This window comes from Anomaloglossus baeobatrachus, chromosome 6 (genome assembly GCF_048569485.1).
Source record: "Anomaloglossus baeobatrachus isolate aAnoBae1 chromosome 6, aAnoBae1.hap1, whole genome shotgun sequence".
Classification (NCBI taxonomy): Eukaryota; Metazoa; Chordata; class Amphibia; order Anura; family Aromobatidae; genus Anomaloglossus; species Anomaloglossus baeobatrachus.
Genome location: NC_134358.1, coordinates 349,739,490 through 349,766,668, shown reverse-complemented (window position 1 = coordinate 349,766,668; position 27,179 = coordinate 349,739,490). Strand labels below are relative to the sequence as shown.

At 47.4% G+C, this 27,179-nt stretch overlaps 1 protein-coding gene across 2 annotated transcripts in view; it reads right to left on the bottom strand.

The window, feature by feature from the left end:
- Positions 1–27,179, bottom strand: part of RECK (reversion inducing cysteine rich protein with kazal motifs) — a 1,668,523-nt gene that overhangs the window by 146,129 nt on the left and 1,495,215 nt on the right. Inside the window, exons 21-22 of one of the 2 annotated variants that reach the window (XM_075314993.1) lie at positions 16,048–16,140; positions 14,933–15,095 (exon numbers count right to left, since the gene is read on the bottom strand). The exons of the other annotated variant lie outside the window; for it this stretch is intronic. Coding sequence (XP_075171108.1) covers positions 15,021–15,095; positions 16,048–16,140 — 168 coding nt within the window. The 3' untranslated portion in view covers positions 14,933–15,020. Of the gene's footprint in view, positions 1–14,932; positions 15,096–16,047; positions 16,141–27,179 lie in introns of those variants that run through there. 2 annotated transcript variants of the gene reach the window in all.

Below are 27,179 nucleotides of genomic sequence, written 5' to 3'. Positions count from 1 at the left end.
TAGAAAACCTTTGGAGGGAGTAGAAAGTCAGTGTTGCACAGCGACAGGCCCAAAATCTCACTGCTCTATAGGAGATCTGCATGGAGGAATGGGCCAACATTCCACCAACAGTGTCTGCCAACCTTGTGAAGACTTACAGAAAAAAATGACCTCTGTCATTGCCAACAAAGGATATATAACAAGATATTGAGATGAACTTTTGTTGTTGACTAAATGCTTATTTTCCACCATAATTAAAAAAAAAAATCTTGCTAAATCAGACAATGTGATTTTCTGGATTTGTTTTCTCATGTTGTCTCTCATAGTTGTGGTCTACCTATGATGTCAATTACAAGCAGCTCTCATTTTTTTAAGTGGGAGAACTGGCACATTTTGTGGCTGACTAAATACTTTTTTCCCCACTGTATCTTGGCTGTGTATCAAAATAAGAGGAACCACATGCAGCATTTTATTCTTTATTTTTTAAATAAGTAATTAAAAAACCTGCCATGGGGTCTCCGCCAATTTTGACACCCAGCCATGATAAAGCCCAACAGCTGGGGGCTGGTATTCTCAGACTGAGAAGGCCTATGGTAAATAGGGTGCCCCCCAACCTAAAAATAGCAACCTACATCAGTCCGGGATTGTTGCATCCATTAGATGTGACAAGCTCAGCGCTTTATCAGCTCTTCCCAATTGCCCTGGAGCAGTAGCAATGATGGAATTAGGGGTTAATAACAGCGCACAACTGTCATCAAACCCAAAATTAGTGATGGGTAGGGTCTATGACACCCCCATTACTAATCCTATAAGTAAAAAGAAATAAACATCAAGAAAAAATCCTTTATTTTGAATAAAATACAAAAATACACCCCCTTTCACCACTTCATTTACCCCAAAACACACCTGCTGTCCCATTTGCTGGGAGTAGCAAACTTGGCGAGGTGCATTCAGACCTACGTACATCTGATCCACAACAAAAAAGACAAAAAAAGGGGGGCACCAAGGACACAAAAACAACGGGAGGCTCTGGAACTAGTGTGAGGGTAGATGGACACCTCCTAACCTCAACTGAGCTGTTCCTCCTCTCTTCACCAATCCCTATACAGTCTCCGCAACTGTCGCCGAGCATGAACCTGAGACCCTTGGAAGACCCTATAGTAACCCTGACTAGTGAGGGACAGGTGGCCTTCACTAGACCTCACCGCTGCACTAACAACACATCAGGTAAGTAAAGACAAATAGGGGGAAAAAACAACCAATAGGATATAGCGTGAGCACAGAAACTTCAACTGCAGAACCTTCCTCAAAGGTGGCCAGAAACCAAATGATAGTGTTGTATCCCAGGGAATGCTTGGATACAACACTATTTTAAGCTGAAGGGCGTGACTACAAAGTGAGTGCAGCTGAAAACACTCATTAAGGAACTGCTAAGAAAGGCTACAGGAAAAAAAACTGACACTGAACCACTTCAGTGCTAAGAGAAACGAAACCCATTTAAATGTAGAAAGCCAGATGACAGGCTCCAGTCCAAAGGCTGTCACTGTTCTCTACAAGCAGGGAGACGAATGTGACAGTATCTCCCTCTTAACAAAAGGTCTCCGGACTTTCAAGATTGGTACTGTCGTTCACCTTAAATGTGAACAGTTCCCTCCGGTTACCAGGAGGCAACTCACACTTCCAAAGCAGGGATCTGTGGACTACGTCATGGGTGTTTAGTGCTGGGGGTAACTCCAGCCGTACGGCCATAGGATTAAGAATGTTAAAGAGACCGATAAACCTTAAGCCTAGAGCCACAGACACACACTTCTACCTGGTGTTCTTGGTGGACACCCATACAAGATCATTTTTACACAGGTCCAGACCTGGACACATGCATGCACCGGGTGGTAGAGCAAAAATTCCTGAAAGAGCTAACAACAGAGGAGACTCCCCACCCATTCAACAACTTTCACTCTGGAACCGCACACTTAGAGGGACCAACTACTCTCCCCCGATCACCTCTACCAGTGCCGCACTAAGGCCTACTCTTCCCCTGAGGTAGGGGTAGCATACCCTTACTTTTGTTTAACACTTTGGTGGTTACTACTGGCAGGCAGGGTGGCGGGTGTTTAATAAGAACACTGGCAATGGTAGCACACAGGCACTTAGTTTCACAGAAACTGCCCCAACTGAAAACTGCCCCTGACTGCCCGTCAATTACAGGGTTATACGTCTTCAACCAAGGAAGTCCGAGCAAGATAGGAGTGGGAAAACACTCCAAGACATAACAAGACAAACGTTCCTAATGTACCGAGCCCACTCGCAGGTTGATATTAGGCATGGTATGGGTGAACTCTCTCTGGCTGAGCAAAGCTGAGTCAATAGCCAGGATGGGCATGGATCTTGTCAGTGCACTACGCGTCAGACCCCAAGTTTGAACAAAGCAAGAATGCACCAAATTGTCACTGGCTCCACTGTCCACCAGCACAGAGATCGTCTCAAGTTTTCCACCAATAATCACCTCTGTTGTGATAGTAAACTGGGACGTGAAGATGGAGGAGATGTACATGACCTGGTCATTTCCCTCCACCTGACCAGGCAGATGCAACTTATTGCCAGATGGACTTGGTGTAGGTTTTATAGGAGAGGCCCCGATGTAATGACCCTTATCCCGACAGTAAAAGCAAGACCCAGACTGAGGGCATGCTTCCCCCAACTGCATGGGTTCGTCTGCTTGCACCAGTGGGAAATATTCCCTGGGAAGAATGACAGGGGACATGGTTTTAGAGGGTGATAATCCACTCATATAGCTAGCGCCATGGTGGCCTCTAGCAACTCCAGAGTGGAGTATTGCACCAGAGTCCCTAAGCCTACCTGACAACCCCTCACAGAAATGACTCCTTAGTGCTGGATCATTCCACTGAGTGTGAGTGGCCCATCTCCAGAACTTCGAGCAATACTCCTCTACTGGCTGCTCCCCCTTCTGGAGCTTTCGCAGTTTAGACTCCAAGAGCATGTTGCTGTCAGGATCTCTGTACACCAAGGCCAGAGCCATGAAAAATTAATCTACCGACCGCAATGCCTCGGAGTTGGTCGGTTGAGAAAAAGCCCAGGACTGGGGTTCTTCTCGCAATAGAGAGATAATTATCCCCACTCGCTGCTCCTCACTCCTGGATGTTTGAGGGTAGAGCCTGAAGTTCAAATTACAGGCTTTCCTAAAGTTGGTAAACTTATCCCTCCCACCAGCAAACTTATCCAGAAGGGCTATCTTGGGTTCTGGTTGTGCCTGGGCATGCAGCGAGACCAGAAACCCAGCAATCTGCTGCAGTTGCCGCACAATCTGGGAGCGTAGATCCGTGACCTCCTGAGAGAGGGTCTGGATCAGTTGTGCGAACGCAGCCACCTGAGCCATAGAAGCAAGGAAAAAAATGTAAGAGGCTCAAAATAATGTCATGCTTGCCAGCTGTAGCAAGCATGGTGAGGTGCCTTCAGATCTAAGTGCATCTGAATCACAATAAAAAACACAGGAAAAGGGGGGCACTGGGGACACAAAAACAATGGGAAGCCCAGGAACTAGTGAGAGGGTAGATAAACACTTCCTAACTAGAGATGAGCCACCACCCTAGCGTTCGTGTTCGGTTCGGTCCGTCGAACGGCGGGTGTGTTTGTCGAACGTTCGACGAACATTCATCGAACACCGTCGAACCCCATTGAAAACAATGGCAGGCAAACACAAACACATAGAAAACACCTTCTAAGGTGTCCAAAAAGTAACAAACAACTCAGAAGACACCACAAATACATGGAAAAGTGACAAGTACATATACTCATGCTGAAAGAAAAGAGCTGGATTAGTATCTCCAAATGAACATCGATGCCATGACTGTGCAACTGGAGCCTTGCTCATTTTGAGCTTCCAATCTGGAAAAATGGCCTGAGCTCGCCACTTACACCTTGGGGATCTTGTCGTGTCCCGCAGCCAGCGTTCTCTCGGAACGTGTATTCAGTGCTGCTGGAGGTGTGCTGACAGATAAGCGCACGCGACTGTCCAGTGACAATGTGGACAGAATAACGTTGATCAAGATGAACAGGTCATGGATCCGCAAGGACTTTTCTATCCCTGTGTCATCCTGGGGAGAGTAAAGGCTTGTGGATTTTTGATTGTGCTTCATGCAAATCAACATTTTAAGTTTGCAACTGCGGGAAAATTGATACCACTTAAGTGGTGTCTGTGGCCAAATTTGGAGAAATAATTTGTGCCATAGAAAGGGACGCATGTATGCAGGAGTATCAGCAGAAGCTGTTACACAATCTTAGATCAGCTTTTCCACTAAGGTTTGTGGATTTTTGAATGTGCTTCATGAAAAGAACCATTTTACGTTTGCAACTGTGGGACAATTGATGTCACTTAAGTGGTGTCTGTGGCCAAATTTTTGGAAAACATGGAGACTCTTGTTGGAGTCCCCTTGCTGTGTTTTACATGATTTTAGAAGGGCGTGACATGCCTAAAGCTGGGTTTACACACTGCAACATCGCAAAGGACATCGCTGTAATGTCACCAGTTTTGTGACGTAACAGCGACCTCCCTAAGTCTCTGTTGAGTCGCTGGTGAGCTGTCACACAGGCAAACCTGGCCAACAACTCAGCAGCGATACAGACCTGCCGAACAACTTCGCTGGTCTTTGGGGACGTGTCACACAGCAGGTACTTGACGACTCCAACCTATGTGTAGGCATGGTAGAGTCCTTTTTACACGCCCCCCTCAGGTCCGATTGGTTAACGCTAGGGCGTTCTCCTGAGCTTGGTCCTTAGCTTCTGCATTGCTTAGCGGATCTTTGTAGAGTTCTGTATGCGGTGACTCTACACTGATCTATATAGCATCTATATAGCATCAATACAGCTTCTATACAATACTCAACTCCATCTACAAGGTAAGCATCGTTACAGGGTCTCAAATATGTATGATTTTTTTTAGCGATTCCTTTTTTTCCCCTTTCTCATTTAAGGTCTCTGTAGCGATTCCGTTGTTACTACTTTATAGGAATCTGCGATCAGGCTGCCAAATCATTTGAGGTCTCTGTAGCGATTCCGTTATTACTACTTTATCGGAATCTGCGATCAGGCTGCCAAATCATTTGAGGTCTCTGTAGCGATTCCGTTATTACTACTTTATAGTAATCTGCGATCAGGCTGCCAAATCATTTGAGGTCTCTGTAGCGATTCCGTTATTACTACTTTATAGGAATCTGCGATCATGCTGCCAAATCATTTGAGGTCTCTGTAGCGATTCCGTTGTTCCTACTTAACTTTGCGATTATGCTTAATTTACTGTACATTTAGCATGGGCGGCCATTTTAGCATGGGCGGCCATTTTAGCATGGGCGGCCAGTTTCTGCCACGTCCTACAAACACTAGTGCGGTTTGCCTTTTTTTTTTGGTACTATGAAAAGGAAATGGAGGCCTTGACTTTACTGTACATTCCCTTTAGCGTGGGCGGCCATGGGCATTTTCTGCACTTTTGGAAAATGTAATAAGTATGTTCCGTTCTCAATGTTTATTTTTATTTTTTTCAGATGCCCTCTTCTCAGGAATTTACCAGAGAACTTATTGAGTTATATCGCTCACTGCCTTGTTTATGGAAGATAAAATCTGCAGATTATACCAATAGATATAAAAAAAAGGAGGCCTATCAAAAGCTTGTAGCCTTTTTTAAGCTACACCAGCCAGATGACCCCGTAGATGAAAATTTGGTAAAAAGAAAAATTTAAGCTCTACGTACAGTTTATAGGAGAGAGCTAAAAAGGGTGGAGCAGTCAATTAAGTCCGGTACCGGAACGGAGGACGTATATACACCAACGTTGTGGTATTATGAGCTCCTTTCCTTCACTAGAGACCAAGAGCTACCACGGAGAATGGAGGACCTCATGGATGAAAACCCTGACACGGGGAGTTTGCCCCTTGCGGGTGATGTAAGTACCTTATTTTAGACCTTGAAACAGCATTTCAAACAAATTCAAAAAAAAGTTTGTAGGTATAAGGTTAACTTTACTAGAAGATTTTGAACTATGGGTTTCAATGATAAATTTTGCATATTCCTAAAGTTATCCCTTTCACTTACTAAAAGTATACCCCTTCACTAGTTTCTGCCCACTTAGTTATCATAGCGTAAAATGCCATTTCATAGCCCGTACAAGTAGTATTCCATATCCCGTTATACTACTATTTCAAATCCCGTAGAACTAATCCCAGCCTACCATTGATTTCCAGTGCACGTGTACCCTTGTGAATGCTGCTCATGATATCCAATGCAAACACATTTCTGTGGTGGGTTGGTGTTGAAAGATGTGAAGTAATATTTTGGTTTGGCGTTAACATGAATTTTCTGTTCACGCAGGAGCATATGCAAGATGCTGAAGATGAATTGTCCACAAGTGAAAACAGTGACATAGCCAGCACGCAAATTTCAAGCGAGGACACTCCTGACAAAGCTCCACCATGTCCATTACCTCAACGCCTTATAGCATCGCGTAAACGAAAGGCTGGCCGGCCACCATCTCCAGATCTGATAGGTTTGGCCAACAAAATCTTAAGCGTGCAGAACAGCCCCACTGTAGGCTGCTTTGCAAAACTTATGGACTTGAGAATGTCCAAGCTAGAAGACACGCAAAGGAACCACCTGGAAAGGATCGTCCTGGATGCACTGGCGAAAGCAGGAGCAGGAAAACTAAAAGACACTTCCGTTGTAACTGAGAGCATTCAGCAAAATATGTATTCCCAGTACCCACAGTACAGCACACCCATGCATATAATGCAGCCTCCGCCACCATCGCACCCTGGCCCCCCACAGTTTCCACTCTTTCCAAGCTCTTCCCAGTTACGCTCAACACCCAGCCAACAATATGGAAACTCAGACGGCTACTACCAAGAGTTGTAGCTGTATTGTAAATTATCAGTTTTCCATACTTCTTTTGATATGTTGTGTTGATGTTTGTTTTTTTCTTTACTTTATTGATTGTATTGATACCATATGTGTTTTGTTAAAAATAAAACATTTTATTTTGTTTCAAAATTGTGGCCTGTGGGCATGAATGAAATAATGGTTGAGAGTGATGAAAGATGTTTTTTTGGGGGTGAATAAGGACTTCAGACAATAGTGTATATAAATTCACACGTTATTTCACATACCTTCAAAAAGCCTGTATATACTGTATATAGGACTGAGCCCCAAGGGAGAGTGAGATCTGCACCAAAAACATGGATGCAGACCTCTGTGACACCCTGGTTTTGCCAGGGCGGCATAGTGCTCTTCGTGCTGCCACCTACTGCTCAGGGTGATGTGTATGCCCCATACTCTTATGGGATGTATATATCGAAGCCTCTCCTGGGATGTATATGCCTCCGTGTCTCCTGTGATGTAGATGCCCCAGCTTCTCCTGTGATGTGTATGCCCCCAGCCTCTCCAGACCAAGACAAACCTGGAAAAGCAGTTGTGAGCAACAAAATGATCAATATCACCGAACATCACAGTCGCTACAGCCACCACTTGGGTGAGTTAATTAATTCATTGACCAAATATAGCCAGGTCGTTTTCAAGTTGAAAATTTTTAGTGGTCCCCGAAGGTTGGTAGAAAATTACAAATGTCCCCCGGCAGTAAAAAGGTTCCCAACCCCTGTTTGAAAGGTTTTTCAAAAAATTGACACAACACCGAAGAAAGATTTATGTGTAATAAAAAAAAAAAAAACCTGTTTACAACAAATAATAAGAAATTTAGTGGCCCTGTGGTTGGCTTGCCACAAACTTGTTTAACAAATCGCCCTGTTGGCGGATGGCTTGCGACAAACGCCGATGTGATGCCAGCATCTGCCTGTTTGACTCGATCAGGTCCTGTAGTGTGGGGATTTCTGTGGAGGGAATGGTAAAAGTTAACCAGGCTTGTTCAAACATCGAACTGACAGGTATATGTTTTTTGTTGACCACTTACGGTTTTGGGGTTCATCACCTTCATCCTCCGAGGCGCTGACGGCCCAACCAGATCCTGTGGCTAGGGAACACAAATCAATTATTAGTACACGACAGCCCACCATCATTTTAACATCCATGCATCCTTTCCAACTTGTAGGGACACCATGTTATGTGCATAAATTACAGGAAGGGTAGCCTGCACCAAACTCACCAACTGATGCGGGGGAAAAGGCATCGGGAGACAGTGAATGATGAGGAGACAGGGTATAAGGTGGTGATGGAGTTGAATGAAGTGATGGGGTTGCAGCAGGTGATGGGTTTGGAGAAGGAGAGGGTGGCCCAGCAGGAGATGGTGCAGCAGGCGGAGGTGGGGTAGACGCAGCTGATGCTGGACCAGGAGATGGTGGAGCCGGTTGCGGTGGTGGTGCAGCTGGGGGTGGTCCTAGGTATAGGAGAAAACTTCTATTGAGCGGATAACTCCAGGCCTCCACGGCTTAAGCCCGCTTTACACCATACAATTCTGCATACAATATCGTATGCGATGTGACACGCCCCCATCGTATGTGCGACAAGTTACATTAGTTTCCCTTTCATTTTTTAAACAGACAAAACTATTCAGATTTTAAGACATCATAGTGTGTGAAGCCTAGATGATACGATTAACGAGCGCATAAAGCATCGTAATCGTATCATCGTTGTAGCGTCTGTGTAATCCATACTTACACTGATGCGACGGTCCGATGTTGTTCATCGTTCCTGCGGCAGCACACATCGCTGTGTGTGAAGACGCAAGAGCAAGGAAAATTTCCTATCGGCGTCACCGCGGCTCCCGTAGGATATGCGGAAGGAAAAAGGTGGGCGGGATGATTACATCCCGCTCATCTACGCCCCTCCGCTCCTATTGGCAGCCTGCCGTGTGACGTCTCAGTGAGGCCGTACGACCCGCCCCATTAATAAGGAGGCGGGTCACCAACCAGAGCGACGTCCCAGGACAGGTGAGTCCATGTGAAGGTGCCGTAGCTATAATGTTCGCTACGACAGCTATCACAAGGATATCGCAGCTGCGAGGGGGGCGGGGACTATCGCGCTCGGCATCGCGGCATCAGCTTGCGATGTCGCAGCGTGCAAAGTAAGGCCATTATATACTGCCATTATATACTGCATTCTAACATGCTGTATATAAGAGCCCTGGCCGCTGTGACAACATAAAAAATACTTTATATAACTTACCTAGCCGTCGCGCTGCTGTGGAATAGGAGGACGGAGATGGCTGAAAGAGGCGCCGGCGGAACTGAACAACGTACACGCCTCCGTGACCCTATTCCACTGTAGCGCGACCGTAAGGTAAGTTATATAAATTGTTTTTTATTTGCTTTGTCTGGTGTTGTTTAGGGGTTAACAAAACCAAACCAGGCCAAAGCCGTAAAACAACACTCACCACGACGCCTCATGATGTCTGCCCGGATGCTGGCGAACAGATCACTTGACCTGTATCGCAGGTCCGCCACCTTCTTTCTGATTTGGGTTGTGGACCGCTCCAGCCCAAATCGACGGGACAGGCCTCTCCTGATCTTCTCCAGCACTGCCTGCTTATGCAGTATGGGATGCTCACGGGGGGCCTCACAAAGGTAATCCAGTTTTACCACCATTTTCACTAGATAGTGAACCTCCACAGACCCCCAGGGAGAAGAGCGCCTCCTTGCCGCCATGTTCCCGCCTCTGGGCATAGTAAAACATCCACGCCGCCCACCAGACTTCAAAGACGACGGGAGCAACGTCATCACGTCACGTTATGAACAGCGTCGCAGTAGTGATCCCGCTTGCGGTCTCATTGTCAGCTAGCCCGCTGTAACCACGTCAGCGCAGCTGCGCCTCCGTCTGCCGGGAACGCAGTAGCGTCGCCGGCCAGAAGTGAACGCTGGTGTGGGCACTGTTAATACTAGTCCTAACACAAAAATCTAATACACAAACATAAATCAATGATTTAAGTGCTATCTATGCAATTTGCTGTCTGACTCGGTTACAGCCGGGATCGCAGACGGGAACGCTACTGTGACTCTGTGCTAGCTTTATTCAGACCGCTAGTTTCACGAACGGGAACGCTACTGTGACGCGGTTCGAGCGGCTCGTTGAAAACGAGACCGCTAGCGGGATCGCTACTGCGACGTTGTTCAGAACGTGACGTGATGACGTTACTCACGTCGCCTTTGAAGTCTGTTGGGCGGCGTACATGCTCAGAGGCGGGAACATGGCGGCCAGGAGACGCAGTTCTCCATGGGGGCCTGTTGAGGTGCATTATCTGATTCGGATGATGATAAAAAAAGATTATTTTTGTGAGGCAGAGCATGAACATCCCATGCTTCACAAGCAGGCTGTGCTGAGGCTAATTAGCAGAGGCCTGGCCCGTAGATTTGGGGTGGAGCGATCCACAACCCAAATCCGGAAGAAACTGGCAGACCTGCACTATAAGTCCAGTGAACTCCTCGCCAGCATCCGAGCAGACATCGAGAGGCGTCATGGTGAGTGCTGTTTAGCGGCTTTGGTCCGGTTCGGTTTTGTTTACCCATGAACAACCCATGACTTTATGGTTCATGGATCATGGATCGAAACATCGGTGTTACCATTTAGTAAACATGTTAAATATAATATCCCCAAAATTATATTGTAGGATCACCTTTTATGGCCTAGAGCAGACTTGGGCAAGGGGCGGCCCGCGGGCCACATCCGGCCCGCCTACTCTCTGTGACCGGCCCGCCTGGCTCCGGGCATCCTTGCTGGCCGGTCACTGATGAGGGCAATCTGACCTGTTGTCCGGAGCTCCAGGCTCCGGCCGGCCCGTGGTCAGATTGCCCTCATCACACGCTGCGTGCCGGCAAGGCACATCAGTGTGCGATCCGTGTGACACCTGTGCTGCCAGAGAAAAAAAGGATATGTGTGCGTGCAGGTCCACGAGGAGTCACACAGTCCGTAACTTACTGTTTGTATATGAAGGGATAGTATATATGCTATATACAGTATTGGGTAAAACTGAGTTAATTATATTAGTCCGGCCCTCTAAAACCATCCCAATTTCTCATGCGGCCCCATGGGAAAATTAATTGCCCACCCCTGGCCTAGAAAAATAAAAGGAATTGAGGACCCAAAGGAGGGGGTTTATTTCTGAAAGATATGTACTAGAAAAATACACACACATATGGCTTCTAAACTTGCTCACTCAGATATGCACCGAGATAAGAAGGATAGTCAGTTGACTGGACAATGCTCCAAACGCGATTAGAGCAAGGTTTTTTGGAAAGCACAGTGTAGTTCAAATGCAATATATTCCAAAGAAAATAATAACATTATACCAAGATATCTAGTGTGCATATCAGAGGGACAAGGTGGCGAAAAAGAGCTAATTATCCTTTGTAAAAGGTATGGTATGCAAACTTGATCAAATTCAATGCTCCTGGGGTATAATGGGATTATTTTCTCTTTGCATATATTAGCATTTGATCAACACTGTGCCAGTCTTTGCATAAACCATTTCGCAAAAAAACATGCTGGGTAATCGCGGTTGGAGTATTGTCCATTGCCCTGATTATCATTGTTATCTCGGTGCATATCAGAGTGTCATTAGAAGCCTTGAGCACAACTATTTACCGAACAGTATAAAATAGACAAATTTTAAGTGATTGATTTTTGTGCATTGTTTTTTCAATGAATGCAGCATGTCTGCTGCTTTGAGGCAAGTGGTGTGTGGTACCCCGAGAAAAAGGTTTGTCAAACATACATAAAAAAGCTACAATATATCTACCGATGTGTCGGCGGGGTCATGTTGTAAGTTATGCACATCCGGCATCGTTACAGATATTGTAGTGTGTCAAAACTACATGCGACTACGATTGAACGAATAACCGTTCATCGCATACACGTCGTTTGATTACTAAAAAGGGAACGTCTGGTTGTTAAATGTTCCCGAGGCAGCACACATCGCAGTGTGTGACACCCCGGGAACGACTAACTGCAACTTACCTGCGTCCCGCTTCTTTCTTATGAATGGTCGTATGGAAGGGTAAGTACTTGTGACAGGAACAAAGCATAGGTGCGACACGGTTAACTAATTTAACTTGCAGAATTGTATGGTCTAAAGCAGGCGTAGCCATGGAGGCCTGGAGCTATGCACTCAATAAAAGTTTTCTCCTATACCTAGGACCACCTCCAGCTGCACAGGCACCTCCACCTGCTCCACCATCTCCTGGTGCAGCATCTGATGCGGATCCCCTACCTCCACCTGCTCCACCATCTCCTGGTGCACCATCTGCTGCGTCTACCCCACCTCCGCCTGCTGCACCATCTTCTGCTGGGCCACCCTCTCCTTCTCCAAACCCATCACCTGCTGCAACCCCATCACTTCATTCAACCCCATCACCACCTTATACCCTGTCTCCTCATCATTCACTGTCTCCCGATGCCTTTTCCCCCGCATCAGTTGGTGAGTTTGGTGCAGGCTACCCTTCCTGTAATTTATGCACATAACATGGTGTCCCTACAAGTTGGAAAGGATACATGGATGTTAAAATGATGGTGGGCTGTCGTGTACTAATAATTGATTTGTGTTCCCTAGCCACAGGATCTGGTTGGGCCGTCAGCGCCTCGGAGGATGAAGGTGATGAACCCCAAAACCGTAAGTGGTCAACAAAAAACATATACCTGTCAGTTCGATGTTTGAACAAGCCTGGTTAACTTTTACCATTCCCTCCACAGAAATCCCCACACTACAGGACCTGATCGAGTCAAACAGGCAGATGCTGGCATCACATCGGCGTTTGTCGCAAGCCATCCGCCAACAGGGCGATTTGTTAAACAAGTTTGTGGCAAGCCAACCACAGGGCCACTAAATTTCTTATTATTTGTTGTAAACAGGTTTTTTTTTTTTTATTACACATAAATCTTTCTTCGGTGTTGTGTCAATTTTTTGAAAAACCTTTCAAACAGGGGTTTCAATTTTTTGAAAAACCTTTCAAACAGGGGTTGGGAACCTTTTTACTGCCGGGGGACATTTGTAATTTTCTACCAACCTTCGGGGACCACTAAAAATTTTCAACTTGAAAACGACCTGGCTATATTTGGTCAATGAATTAATTAACTCACCCAAGTGGTGGCTGTAGCGACTGTGATGTTCGGTGATATTGATCATTTTGTTGCTCACAACTGCTTTTCCAGGTTTGTCTTGGTCTGGAGAGGCTGGGGGCATACACATCACAGGAGAAGCTGGGGCATCTACATCACAGGAGACACGGAGGCATATACATCCCAGGAGAGGCTGCGTCATATACATCCCATAAGAGTATGGGGCATATACATCACCCTGAGCAGTAGTTGGCAGCACAAAGAGCACTGTGCCGCCCTGGCAAAACCAGGGTGTCACAGAGGTCTGCATCTATGTTTTTGATGCTGATTTCACTCTCCCTTGGGGAGGTTCCCACACACAAACACACACCAGCCAATCAGACCCCACTCACCCCCTCCCCACGAAAACGGGAGGACATCAAGACTGTAGAGTGGCAACAAGGTTTTTTTTTTTTTTTCAATGATCTTGACTGTCCAGGGGATATATAATGTAATGTAATGTAATGTATAATATATATGTGTTTTGGTTTCTGTGTGTGCATATACATATTCATATAAATATGTATGTGTACATGAATGAATGTTTACATAAGAGTACACGGATGTATATGCATGTCGGTGTATATATATTTATGGAGATGAACACGCATGTGTATACATATTTACAAACTGCTTAGTAGTGAAACAATGACAAAAAAAGCAGTGGTAAAGTAAAACAAAAATTTTATTGCACGTATCAAAACAGAAAATAAAAAGTAGGGTATCAATAGGCAACTATAACATATGCTTCGCAAACTATAATATCTGCTGCTGCCAAGTAACAGCACCTGGACCATTAAAATATTCACAGTACTTTTCACGGCAGGTCTTCGCATCATGCGTGTTTCTGCCGTGTGCAAATGTTTGCAGGTCTGCAATAGCAGCAGTGTCTTGACACCATTCACCGGGCTCCACTGCCCCATTGGCTGTATTCACAGAGTCCCCAAAGCCTGGTGGACTGTACGCAACAGTATCGCGCTGGCGTAGAAAGTTGTGCAACACGCAACACGCCAGCACAACAGAGTCTATTGACTCTAGCTTCAAGTTAATAGACGTGTGGAACACTCTAAAGCGATTTGCCATAATACCAAAGGCATTTTCTACAACACGTCGCGCCCTTGATAAACGATAATTATAAATATGTCTTTCATTCGTAAGAGTTTTCTGGGGGAATGGTTTGATTAGATTTGGAAGAAGCGGGAAGGCTTCATCGCCGATAAAAACAAAATTAAGGTTGCCAGTAGTCTGAGAGTTTGGAGGCAAGTTCAGGTCACCGTTCAGCAATCGCTCTCCAAAACGTGTGTGCTCCAAAACACCACCATCGGAAACCCTCCCGTTCATGCCAACATCAACATTTATGAATTCGTAGTTGGCGTTAACAAGGGCCATCAGGATGATGCTGAAATATCCTTTATAGTTATAGAAATAGGATCCGGAGTTGTGGGGTTGGGTGATGCGCACATGTTTCCCGTCCAATGTCCCACCGCAGTTCGGGAACTGCCAAGTTTGTTCAAAATCAGAAGCAATTTTTTTCCATTCATCCTGTGTTTTTGGAAACCGCACGTAGGAACGTAGACTTTCAACAATCGCTCTGCATGTCTCTGGAATTAGACCGCTCAGAAGGGATTTTGATACTGCTGCTGAAAAATGCAGGTCCTGCAGTGAGCGGCCAGTGGCTAAGAATCTCAGCGTGACTGCCAATCTTTCGTCTACAGGGACAGCAGCACGCATCAGTGTATCTTTCCGCTGAATGAGTGGCGTAACCATTTCCAGCAACATTTTGAAGGACTCCTCTGTCATCCGCAGATAGTTTCGGAAATCTTGAGGATCCTTGCCATGAAGCTGTCGCAGAAGTTGGATGTGGGATATTTCGGACCTCTTCAGCAACCACTCTCTGGTCCACATGCGACGTTTTAGTTTGGAACGCCTCTCAAGCATCCTTGCATTATCTCGTCGCCGTGATTCTTCCATCAGCAATGCAGCAACAACAGCACGCTCTGCATCGGTCATGATGTGCAAACTGCAAAAATACAATGTAAAGATGAGAGAAGTTGCAACAAAATCATTACACATGTACATGTTAAATGTCAATGACAACTGTATTCCATGTTGAGATCAGATACTGCACGGACCTCCAGTATGGGTGTTTGCACAGAAGGCAAGCCCTCCATTTGGTAGCCAGTGTAGAAGCATGACAACAATACACAATAGGAGTTATGGATTGCACATGTCCTAAAATAAAATGGAAACTCTATAAAAATGAGAATGTGATTGCTACAAAAATCAGAATGTGATCGCTACAAAAATCTGAATGTGATCGCTAAAAAAATGATGCTTACCGTAATATATATTGACTGTATAGTATTGCAGACCAGCACGCTCAAATGCTAGGCAGAAAATGGCCGCCCATGCTAAAATGTCCGCCCACGCTAAAGGGAATGTACAGTAGGCCTCCATTTCCTTTTCATAGTACCAAAAAAAACAAGTCAAACCGCACTAGTGTTTGTAGGACGTGGCAGAAAATGGCCGCCCATACTAAAATGGCCGCCCATGCGAAATGTACAGTAAATTAAGCATAATCGCAGAGTTAATTAAGTGGTTTGAAGTAGTAACAACGGAATCGCTACAGAGACCTCAAATGATTTGGCAGCCTAATCGCAGATTCCTATAAAGTAGTAACAACGGAATCGCTACAGAGACCTCAAATGATTTGGCAGCCTGATCGCAGATTCCTATAAAGTAGTAACAACGGAATCGCTACAGAGACCTCAAATGATTTGGCAGCCTGATCGCAGATTCCTATAAAGTAGTAACAACGGAATCGCTACAGAAACCTAAAATGATTTGGCAGCCTGATCGCAGATTTCTATTAAGTAGCAACAACGGAATCGCTACAGAGACCTCAAATGTGAAAGGGGGAAAAAAAGGAATCGCTAAAAAAATTCATACATATTTGAGACCCAGTAACTTACCTTGTAGATGGAGTTGAGTATTGTAGAGAAGCTGTATTGATAGATAAACCAGTGTGGAGTCACCGCACGTCCCCAAAGACCAGCGAGGTTGTTCTACAGAACAGAAATAAGTTGCCTTCTATTCACTCAAAGCCACCAATCAGAAACGCTACAGCGACCACCAATCGGAGGTAAGGGGGCGGGAAAGGGAACGCTATAGCACGCCTACAGGCTGGGTTCGAAGTTGCTAGTGATGTCGTTGTAAAGGTTTCAAACACACGGATGCATGCTGCACAGCGGGAAAAAAAGGACCTAGGAATGGTCCTGAACGATATGTAGCGATCAGCAACTTCACAGCAGGGGCCAGGTCGCTGATGTGTTTCACACACTGCAACATCGCAAACGACATCGCTATTGCGTCACAAAACCGGTGACGTTACAGCGATGTCGTTTAAGATGTTGCAGTGTGTAAACCCAGCTTAAGAGTTGACTTTCAGCATCTGCAAGCTGTTGGCTACAGAAATGCTGCCTTTCTGCCCGGTGGACAGAGAGGATTTTCGAGACCTTATGTCCATCACACTACCCCAAGAGCAGATGCCCAGTCGCCACTATTTCTCCAAGAAAGGTGTGCCTGCGCTACACCAGCATGTCGCACACAACATCACCACTTCCTTGAGAAACTCTGTGTGACAGGGTGGATTTCACCACAGATACTTGAACCAGTAAGCATGGACAGGGGCGTTACATGTCGCTGACTGGACACTGGGTAACTATGGTGAGAGATGGAGAAGAGTCTGCTGTACAAGTCTTGCCGTCCCCATGAGTTGTGCATCAATCCTCTGTATGTAGAAGTTCCTCCACTGCTTCTGCCTCTTCCACCTTGTCTGGGTCCTCCACCTCCGCCCAAAGGCTGTCTGGTCAGGCCATCTGCATTGTAACTGCGCACAAGGAATCCCGCACACCTCCTTACTATGCTGGCAGCATAGCTCAATGGCATCAGGCGGTCTTTACCTTGAAATGTCTGGGAAATGTGAGTCACACCGCTGAGGAGTTGTGGACGGTTAGCTCTGGAGACCGATTTTAATCAATGGGTGTCTCCACTCAACCTGCAGCCAGAAAAGGCCGTGTCCGACAATGCTGCAAACCTGGGTGCGGCCCTTCGCCGGGACAATGTGACACACGTGCTTTGCATGGCTCACGTGTTCAACCTGGTTGTCCACAATTTTTATACCACTATCCCAACCTACATGGGCTTCTGCAGAGGGCACAGTTTAACGCCTGCCTGGATCCACACACTCAGACGGGCTGTAAAGGATAGGCTAGAGGGAAGCCATTCACCAAGCAGGACCACTAGAACCCTAAAACCCTTTAACCCCTATACAGGGATTTGGAATTACACAGGTGTTGTGAATGTTAGTTATGTTTTGGCTGCTGGGAGGCTCCCTCTGGTGGCCAGGAATGGTTTGGACAGAGACCAGGTGTGTTGTGCAGTGGGTGTTTCCTTTGCTAACTCTCTGCTTATTTAAGTCCTGGTCTGATTGCAGGCTGTTGCCGGATGTCAGTTGTTCTTTGTATCTCCAGCCTGCTTAATCCTGCTCTACACCACATCTACTCCAGATAAGTGCTTGCTCTTTATTTATTGTCTGGTTCTTTTGCTTATCTGGGTTTGTCATTTGTTGTGGTTGGTTTCAGTTTATTTCCTTCCAGGGACTTTCCCCTCAGTGGATTGTTGAGGAACTCCCTGCAGTTCTGTGTGGAGTATAGCTCCTTTGGGTCCATGTGTTTGTGGCTTGTTGAATTTGTTATAATTCTTGTTTTCTGTTCATTGGTATGACAAGGGCACCTGGTATAGGACGGAGTTCAGATCGAGCGATCTGAGGGCCTTTTTGTACTATCAGGAAGTTGGTATTTTGCAGGGTTTTTCTCTGGCCACCATCAGTCCCTTTCCTGTCCTTTCCTATTTTAGTCAGCGGGGACCTCACCTTTTGCTAATCCTGTCATCTACCTGTGTATTGTGTTTTTCCTATATCACCGCAGTCTTTGAATGTGGGGGGCTTGCTATTCTTGTCTATTTTCTGAGGCAGAGAGTTATTCATCTTTCCTACCTTTAGGGTAGTTAGTTCTCCGGCTGGGTTCGCGATGCACAGGATGTTAGTTCACCCCTCGGCTACTTCTAGTTGTGATGGTTAGAAAGGGGATGGCGGCCAGATTAGTTGCCAATGCTCTTGTCACCTTTTTGCCAATGATTTGTGGTGGTCTTCCATGGTTCCGGATCATAACACACAGGGCTCAAGGTGATCACTACCTGTGGAAGGCTGCAGTCCGAGACAGTAGTAGTAAGGCAGGGTCAAACCAGGAATTGTGGAACAGGGACAGAATCGTCCGGCAAGGACGTAATCAGAAAACAAGCAGAGGTCAAATGCGGATCGGGCAACGAGGTACATAAACAGCAGGCAGGAGACGTAGTCAGGAAACAAGCGGTAGTCAGCACACAAAATCACAAAACAGAACAGAGCGGAACAGGAGCCAGAAGTTCAGAACTATCTCTGGCAGTGGTCAGCAGACAGGAGGGGCATTAATAAGGGTGTGGTGTCTTCCCATTGGTTGTAGCTAAATGATGGTACTTCAGCTGTGAGACACCCACCACCTACAGTCAGCCAATGGTACTGCCGATCCCAAGTTAACCCAGCCCAGTGAATGAGCGGAACCTGCGCCGTGTAATACTACTGTATGTTCTGAGGATTTCGATTGCGTTAGGGCAATGACAACAGAGACGAGTTCTGGGTACAAGATGTTATATAATATGTTACCACAGTAGATACACAACGGGAATAAACACAGTAAAACAACACACAAACGGAGCGAAGGGGATTCCCGGGGCCACGCACCGGACTCCCCCAGGGAGACCACCAGAGCGAACCCCTGTACAGGGACTGTCCGGCAATCAACCCCGGAAGGCCTAAATGTGCGGCAGCCGGTACACAAGGGGCAAGTGGTATAGTCCAGGAGTGTCCGTACGGGATGATTGTCCAGAGTGGTTACGAACCGGGCAGAGTGCTGATCAAAGACGGCAGACGGAGTCCGGGCACAGCTTGAAGAAAACCGGGTATGGTCCAAAGTCGGTCGGTAGAGTTTCAGGAGAATCCAAGGCAATCAGGAAGTAGAAACAGCAAAGCAGGAGCACACAGCAAGCAGTATACTCAGGCACTGGACTGGGCTGAGAGGCGGCCTTTTAAGCAGCTGGACAGGAAGTAGGGCAACAGAACCTTAAACTCCATGTTAACTGAGGGCAAGCTCATTCAAAAGAGAACTGGAAAACCTGGAAACCTGACATTACTCCCCCCCCCCAGAGACGGCCTCAGGACGGATCAGGGCCCGGCTTGTCCGGGAACCGTCGATGAAACTGAGCGATCTTCCGGGGTGCCCGAATGTTACCCACCGGTTCCCAGGAATCGTCCTCGGGGGCGTACCCCTGCCAACGTACCAGATATTGAAGCCGACGACGATGGAGCCGGGAGTCAATAATGTCCTCAACCACGAACTGCTCCTCGCCGTCGACCATCACAGGCGGAGGAGGAGGCACAAAACGACCACGAAACGTATTAGGGGAGACAGGTTTGAGGAGAGACACATGAAAGACCGGGTGTACCTTTAGATGGTGCGGCAACCGTAGCCGACAGGCCACAGGGCTCACGATCCCGGTGATCTTAAACGGACCGATGAATTTTTGTCCCAGCTTCTGCGAAGGAACACCCAATCTCAGGTTTTTGGTGGATAACCATACAGAGTCCCCTACCTTGTACATGGGTGCCGGTTTCCGGTGAGTGTCTGCCGACCTCTTGTAACGCTCCTGGGCCGTAGCCACAGTGTCCTTTAGAACCTCCAGATTCTGTCGAAGCTCTGTCAATCTGTCCTCCACCGCCGGCACCGAAACCGCAACCGGTGACCTAGGCAAAACATTCGGATGATAACCCAAGTTAGCAAAAAAGGGTGTTACCTTAGTGGAGCTGCTCTGAGTCTTCTTATAGGAGAACTCCGCCAACGGAAGCATCTTCAACCAATCGTCTTGGAGATGGCTGACATAACATCGAAGGTATTGTTCCAGGGTTTGATTCGTCCGTTCGGTTTGCCCATTTGTCTGAGGATGGTATGCAGAAGACAAACAGACATCAATCTGGAGTGCCGTACAAAAGCCCTTCCAGAACCTAGACGTGAACTGCACGCCCCGGTCAGAGATGATCTCGTCTGGTACCCCATGCAATCGGAATACGTTCTGGATAACCAAATCCACTGTCTCTGCGGCTGAGGGAAGACCGGTACACGGAATGAAGTGAGCAGCTTTAGTCAATCGATCCACCACCACTAAGATGGTATTGTGCCCGCCTGAGACTGGCAACTCCACAATAAAATCCATGGAGATAGACCCCCAAGGGCGAGATGGCACGGGTAACGGTTGGAGGAGTCCCGTAGGAGCCACACGAGGGACCTTGCACCGGGCACAAACCACGCATGAGTGGACATAGTCCTTCACATCCTTTAGACAGGTAGGCCACCAGAAAAAACGGCTCAGAAATTCCTGCGTCTTCTGTACCCCCCGATGACCAGCCAACACGGAGTCATGGACCAACTTGAGAACCCGAAGTCTTACGGCCTCCGGGACATAAATGCGTCGCTCTCTCAACCACACACCATTCCGAAGAACAAGAGTTACATCATTCGGGGGGGCAGCAAGAAATACGTCACCATCATAGGCCAGCTTGATGTCCTTCCACAAGTCCTGGTCCTGGATTACTCCAACGAAATGGGCATCCGATAACACGGTCTGAGACGGGGTTCCAGGCACGGAGTCCACGGCGTGGATTCGGGACAAGGCATCGGCTTTCCCATTACGTGAACCTGGACGGTATGTAACGACAAAATTGAATTGGTTAAGAAATAGGCTCCAACGGGCTTGCCGTGGAGACAGGCACCTGGCAGACTTAAGAAATTCCAGATTACGATGATCTGTGAGTACTATCACTTGCTGCGCGGCTCCCTGTAAGTGGTGTCTCCATTCCTTGAAAGCGGAAATAATCGCTAACAATTCCTTGTCCGCAATGTCATAGTTCCTTTCTGCAGGGGACAACCGGCGGGAAAAGAAAGCACACGGATGTAAGAGACTCTTGTCCCCGGTCCTTTGAGAAAGGATGGCCCCTAATGCGTAGTCGGAAGCGTCGACTTCCACGATAAAGGGAAGTGCGGGATTCGGATGTACCAATATAGGCGCTGAGGTAAAACAAACCTTGAGACGATGGAAGGCTTCCTGGGCCTGGGCGGACCACACAAACTTCTGTCCTTTCTTGGTTAACAGAGTGATGGGACGAACGATCTCTGAAAAATTACGGATAAAACGTCGGTAAAAGTTGGCAAAACCGACAAAGCGTTGTACCTCTTTGACGTTACCCGGTTCCGGCCAGTCCAGAATTGCTTGTATCTTGCCAGACTCCATGTTCAGTCCCTGAGGAGAGATGACATACCCTAAGAATTGTATCTGTGAGCAATGGAATTCGCATTTCTCCAGTTTAATGTACAGGTGATTTTCCCTCAGCCGGGTAAGTACGGTCTTGACGTGCTCCTGGTGTTCCTGTAAGGAATCAGAAAAGATTAGGATATCGTCCAGATAAATCACCATGAATTGGTCCATGATATCCCTAAAAATATCGTTAACTAGATGTTGGAAAGCCGCGGGAGCGTTACAAAGTCCAAAAGGCATCACTAGGTACTCAAAATGTCCATACCGACATCGGAACGCGGTCTTCCACTCGTCTCCGGGACGTATGCGAAGTAGATTATATGCCCCACGGAGATCCAATTTGGTGAATATTTTTGCCTGTTGGACCCTCTCTAATAGCTCAGGAATCAACGGTAACGGATACCGGTTCCGGATGGTTATTTTATTCAGTTCCCGGTAGTCAATACAGGGTCTCAGAGTCCCCTCTTTCTTTTTCACGAAAAAGATGGGTGCCCCTGCTGGTGAGGTAGACGGGCGAATAAATCCCTTGGCTAGGCTCTCATCAATGTATTCTTTTAGTGCTTCTAGCTCAGGTGCCGCCAACGGGTAGACATGGCCAAACGGAATCTCCGCCCCTGGAAGTAAGTCTATGGGGCAATCATACGGTCTATGCGGGGGAAGCCGATCGGCTTTTCTTTTGTCGCATATGTCAGCAAAGTCATCATAAACCGGGGGTAGAACAGGTACCTGTACAGTGCCCTCCGCATTCGGTGTTACTGGAACCGGAACAGTTGGACTAATGGTCGGACCACTCTGCGGTGGGAAGGTTATTTCCTTAGTTTCCCAATCGATGACCGGATTCGTAGACCGTAGCCACGGAATACCTAAAATAATCGGAAAATGAGGAGAAGAAATTATCATGAAAACAAGGGTCTCCTGCTGACCTGGCTTCATCACGCATTCTAGCGGTACTGTTTCCCGATCCACTGGTCCAGAGATTAACGGAGATCCGTCTACCGTCTCCATGGTAACCGGTGAGGATCTTTGCTGAGTCCGGATACCGTGTTTCCTGGCAAAAGAGGAGTCCATGAAATTTCCCCCTGCCCCAGAATCTATCATTGCAGAGGTAGGTATTAGATGCCCCTCCCACCGGATCTGAATGGGGAGCGAGCAATGGGTATATTTCCCTTCTGAGTCCTTCGGTGAGGTTGACATTACAGTCAAGGGAAATACCGCATCCAAGTGCCCACTTGCCTCAGAGATATCGGACTCTGCGTCCGTGTTGTCACACTCTGCCATGGCTGCCAATACCTTATTTGGGCGATTCGGACGTTTCGGGCAGTCGATCAAGAAATGATCCGATTGACCGCAATAGAAACACAAACGCTCACGGAGCCGGTGTTCGCGACGTTCGTTGGTCTCTCGCTTTTGCAGAGAGTCCACTTGCATAGGAACGTCCTCGGCCTCCCGTGGCGTCCTGAGAGCGGGTTCTCTGGAAGGAAACGCAAAGTTGTTTACACGGTTTACAGCTGCCCATTTTTCCTGTCTACGCTCCGTCAAGCGGGTATCAATACGCACACAGTGCTGGAGAAACAGTTCAAACTCCCCTGGAGATTCGGAACGAGCTAACTCGTCCTTGATGGTACCGGACAAACCTTTTCTGAATACAGACAATAATGCATTGTTTCCCCAGTCGGTGTCTACCACTAACCTCTTGAACTCAGTGGCGTATTCAACGACAGAACGCTTTCCCTGACGTAAGGAAAGGAGAGCCGATTCAGCGGTAGCACGGCGATTCGGATCATCAAACATTTGCGCCATTGCGTTCAGAAAGTCATCCAGGTGATTTAAACGGATGTCCCGATTCTCTATCATAGGATTAGCCCAAGCCAGTGCTCGTGAGGTTAATAACATGATTATACATAACACTTTGGACCGGTCAGAACGGTAATAATCAGCATGTACATCAAAAAACAGTATACATTGGTTCACAAATCCACGAAACTGACTACGATCACCATTGAAACGGAATGGGGGTAACCTAGGCATACCGGCAGCTGATACGGACGTAGTGGGGACGGCTTCCTGAGCCTCCACTCTGACTTGCAAATCCTGAATAGCCGGACCCAGTACCTGGTGATCATGGCCCAGCTGTGCCTCCACATCTCTGAGTTTAGTTTGCACCGCCTCCATCTCCTGCTGCAAGGAGTTGATCATGGAAAAGAGCTGATCTACTCGTGTCTCAGTCATTGCCCCAGCGAAATCCTCTTAGGGGCCTGAGTATAATGTAATACTACTGTATGTTCTGAGGATTTCGATTGCGTTAGGGCAATGACAACAGAGACGAGTTCTGGGTACAAGATGTTATATAATATGTCACCACAGTAGATACACAACGGGAATAAACACAGTAAAACAACACACAAACGGAGCGAAGGGGATTCCCGGGGCCACGCACCGGACTCCCCCAGGGAGACCACCAGAGCGAACCCCTGTACAGGGACTGTCCGGCAATCAACCCCGGAAGGCCTAAATGTGCGGCAGCCGGTACACAAGGGGCAAGTGGTATAGTCCAGGAGTGTCCGTACGGGATGATTGTCCAGAGTGGTTACGAACCGGGCAGAGTGCTGATCAAAGACGGCAGACGGAGTCCGGGCACAGCTTGAAGAAAACCGGGTATGGTCCAAAGTCGGTCGGTAGAGTTTCAGGAGAATCCAAGGCAATCAGGAAGTAGAAACAGCAAAGCAGGAGCACACAGCAAGCAGTATACTCAGGCACTGGACTGGGCTGAGAGGCGGCCTTTTAAGCAGCTGGACAGGAAGTAGGGCAACAGAACCTTAAACTCCATGTTAACTGAGGGCAAGCTCATTCAAAAGAGAACTGGAAAACCTGGAAACCTGACACGCCGCTGGCATCGACTCCTCTCCCATCACCAGCTCTATCCACGAAAGTAACACGGCGTCACCTGGTGATCGGAGTAGAAGTCGCTGGAGAGGACTCCGGTGGTGATGTAACAGCCTTATGTGACAATGCTGCAAACCTGGGTGCGGCCCTTCGCCAGGGCAATGTGATACACGTGCCTTGTATGGCTCATGTGTTGAAGCTGTTTGTCCACCAATTTTTAAACCACTATCCCGGCCTAGATGGGCTTCTGCAGAGAGCACGTTCACTATGTACTCACTTCCGCCGTTCATACCCTACAGCTCACGACTTGCAATGCTCCAGAAGTCTTTCAGCCTGCCGGTTCACTGGCTGAAATGCGATGTTCCGACACGCAGGAATTTGAATCTGCACATGTTGCAGCGACTGTGGCAGCACCGCCAAGCCCTGCTGCAATACGTTATGACGTTTAGCCTGGGCTAACAAGATCCAGAGGTGGGGCAGATCACGCTGCTGGAGTGGTCTCAGATCAAGGACCTATGCACCCTTCTGCACAGTTTCGAAATGGCGACGAAGATGTTTAGCGCTGACGATGCCATTATCAGCATGACAATTCCGGTCATCTACATGCTGGAGCACACAATAAACAGTATTTGGAGTCAGGTGGTGGGACAAGAGGAAGGGGAGGAAGTACAGGAGAAGTCATATGCGTACGGGATAACAAGATCTCCATGGTCCAGATGGTCAGCAGCACCAAGGTGGCAGGCATGTGACCGTGGGGGAGAGGGATTAACAAGGGCGCATGGTAACAGCCAAACTGTTGAGGAAGGTGCAGGAGCCCAGGAAGAAATGGAGGACGAACTGGCGATGGGCATGGAAGACTCAGCAGATGAGGGAGACCTTGATCACATTTCTGTTGTGCGAGGTTGGGGGGAGAGGGCAGCCAACAACACAGCAAGGACTTGTTCCTCCTGGATGCGCAAGACACATGAGCGCCTTCTTGCTGCACTACCTACAACATGCCCCTTAGATTGTAAGAATTAGAAGTAATGCTGACTACTGGGGTTGCCACACTCTTAGATCCCTGATACAAGACAAAATTTGGCTAAATAATTCCTTCCATAGAAAAGGACGCACGTATGCAGGAGTATCAGCAGAAGCTGGTAAGCAATCTTAGATTAGCTTTTCCACTAAACACCAGTGCTGCACAGAGTGAATTTTACATTTCTAACTTGCCAACCATGGGACTGTCGAGTCATCATCACTCAAACCGTACCAGCAACTGGTGGTAACAAAAATTTTATGGAATCATTTCATTAATTTTTTAGACCATCCTTTGCAAGGCCACAAGACACAAGAAGTCTGACACATAGTCAACGCCTGGAGAGGATGATACAGGAGTATCTCCAAGTGAATATCGATGCCATGACTCTTCAACTGGAGCCTTGCTCATTTTGGGCTTCCAATCTGGAAAAATGGCCTGAGCTCGCCACTTACGCCTTGGAGATCTTGTCGTGTCCCGCAGCCAGCTTTCTCTCGGAATGTGTATTCAGTGCTGCTGAGTGTGTGCTGACAGATAAGCGCACGCGTCTGTCCAGTGATAATGTGGACAGACTAACGTTCATCAAGATGAACAAGTCATGGATCCACAAGGACTTTTCTACCCCTGTGTCATCCTGGGGAGAGTAAAGGCTTGTGGATTTTTGATTGTGCTTCATGCAAATCAACATTTTAAGTTTGGAACTGTGGGAAAATTGATACCACTTAAGTGGTGTCTGTGGCCAAATTTGGAGAAATAATTTGTGCCATAGAAAGGGACGCATGTATGCAGGAGTATCAGCAGAAGCTGTTACACAATCTTAGATCAGCTTTTCCACTAAACACCAGTGGTGCACAGAATGAATCTCACCGCTTTGTCATGGCTAGGAGGAAATGGTCTTTTATTTATCCACATCTGAGGGACCGAGGGCTGGCTGTTGTGCTGAGATGGCGTTGAGTAGGGTGTCCCTGCAGAGTTGCAAATTTGGTCATATACAAAATGAGTGGAAAAAGGACAGATGCTGGTGGAAAGGGGAACAGGTGTGTTGGTAACGGGAAAAAAGTTTGTGTCAGTTTGGTTGGTGGTAAAGCAACAGTAACATCTGCTGAAGAAACACCATCTGTTATGGGGGGACTGGCAGATTAGGATAAGGTGGTATATATTCCAATCGCCAGTCGAGGTCCACCGTGCTCACAGATGGAAAAGAAGATGCTGACAACCTGAAGGTTAGGCAGAAGATACAGAGCTGGTTGGCTCTGAAACTAATAGGAGCCTGACCCAAGTTATACAACACTCGGATCAGGAGACTGTGAGCCCTGTTAGGATCACAGGGTCCACACACCCAGCCCAGGAACTACCTGTTAACAACACAGGGGCCCTGGGTACGCTGTCCGTGTGCATTAGGGGGTACACCTGTGGACAGCAGGCCATCAACAGCCCAGTTAATGCCACTGGGCTGCACTAGCAGGACTGGTAGTACAGGAGCTGGCCGTAACCGTGCCGTGTTACCAAGTGTGGTGGTGTCCAGCACCGACGCCCTATCCTTGCCTACCTCTGTCCTAAAGCCTCAATGGGTTCAACACATGGAGGTGTGCTCTGTCTGAGCATAATAGAAGACTGCTCACCTCCTTGTTGTCTCCAGCCCCTTTTATAACCTGAGTCCGCCCCAACCCAGGGTGGAACACAATGCACCTCCAGCTGAGTGCCACGTCATCAGTGACATAACCAGCGGCCTATCCGGAA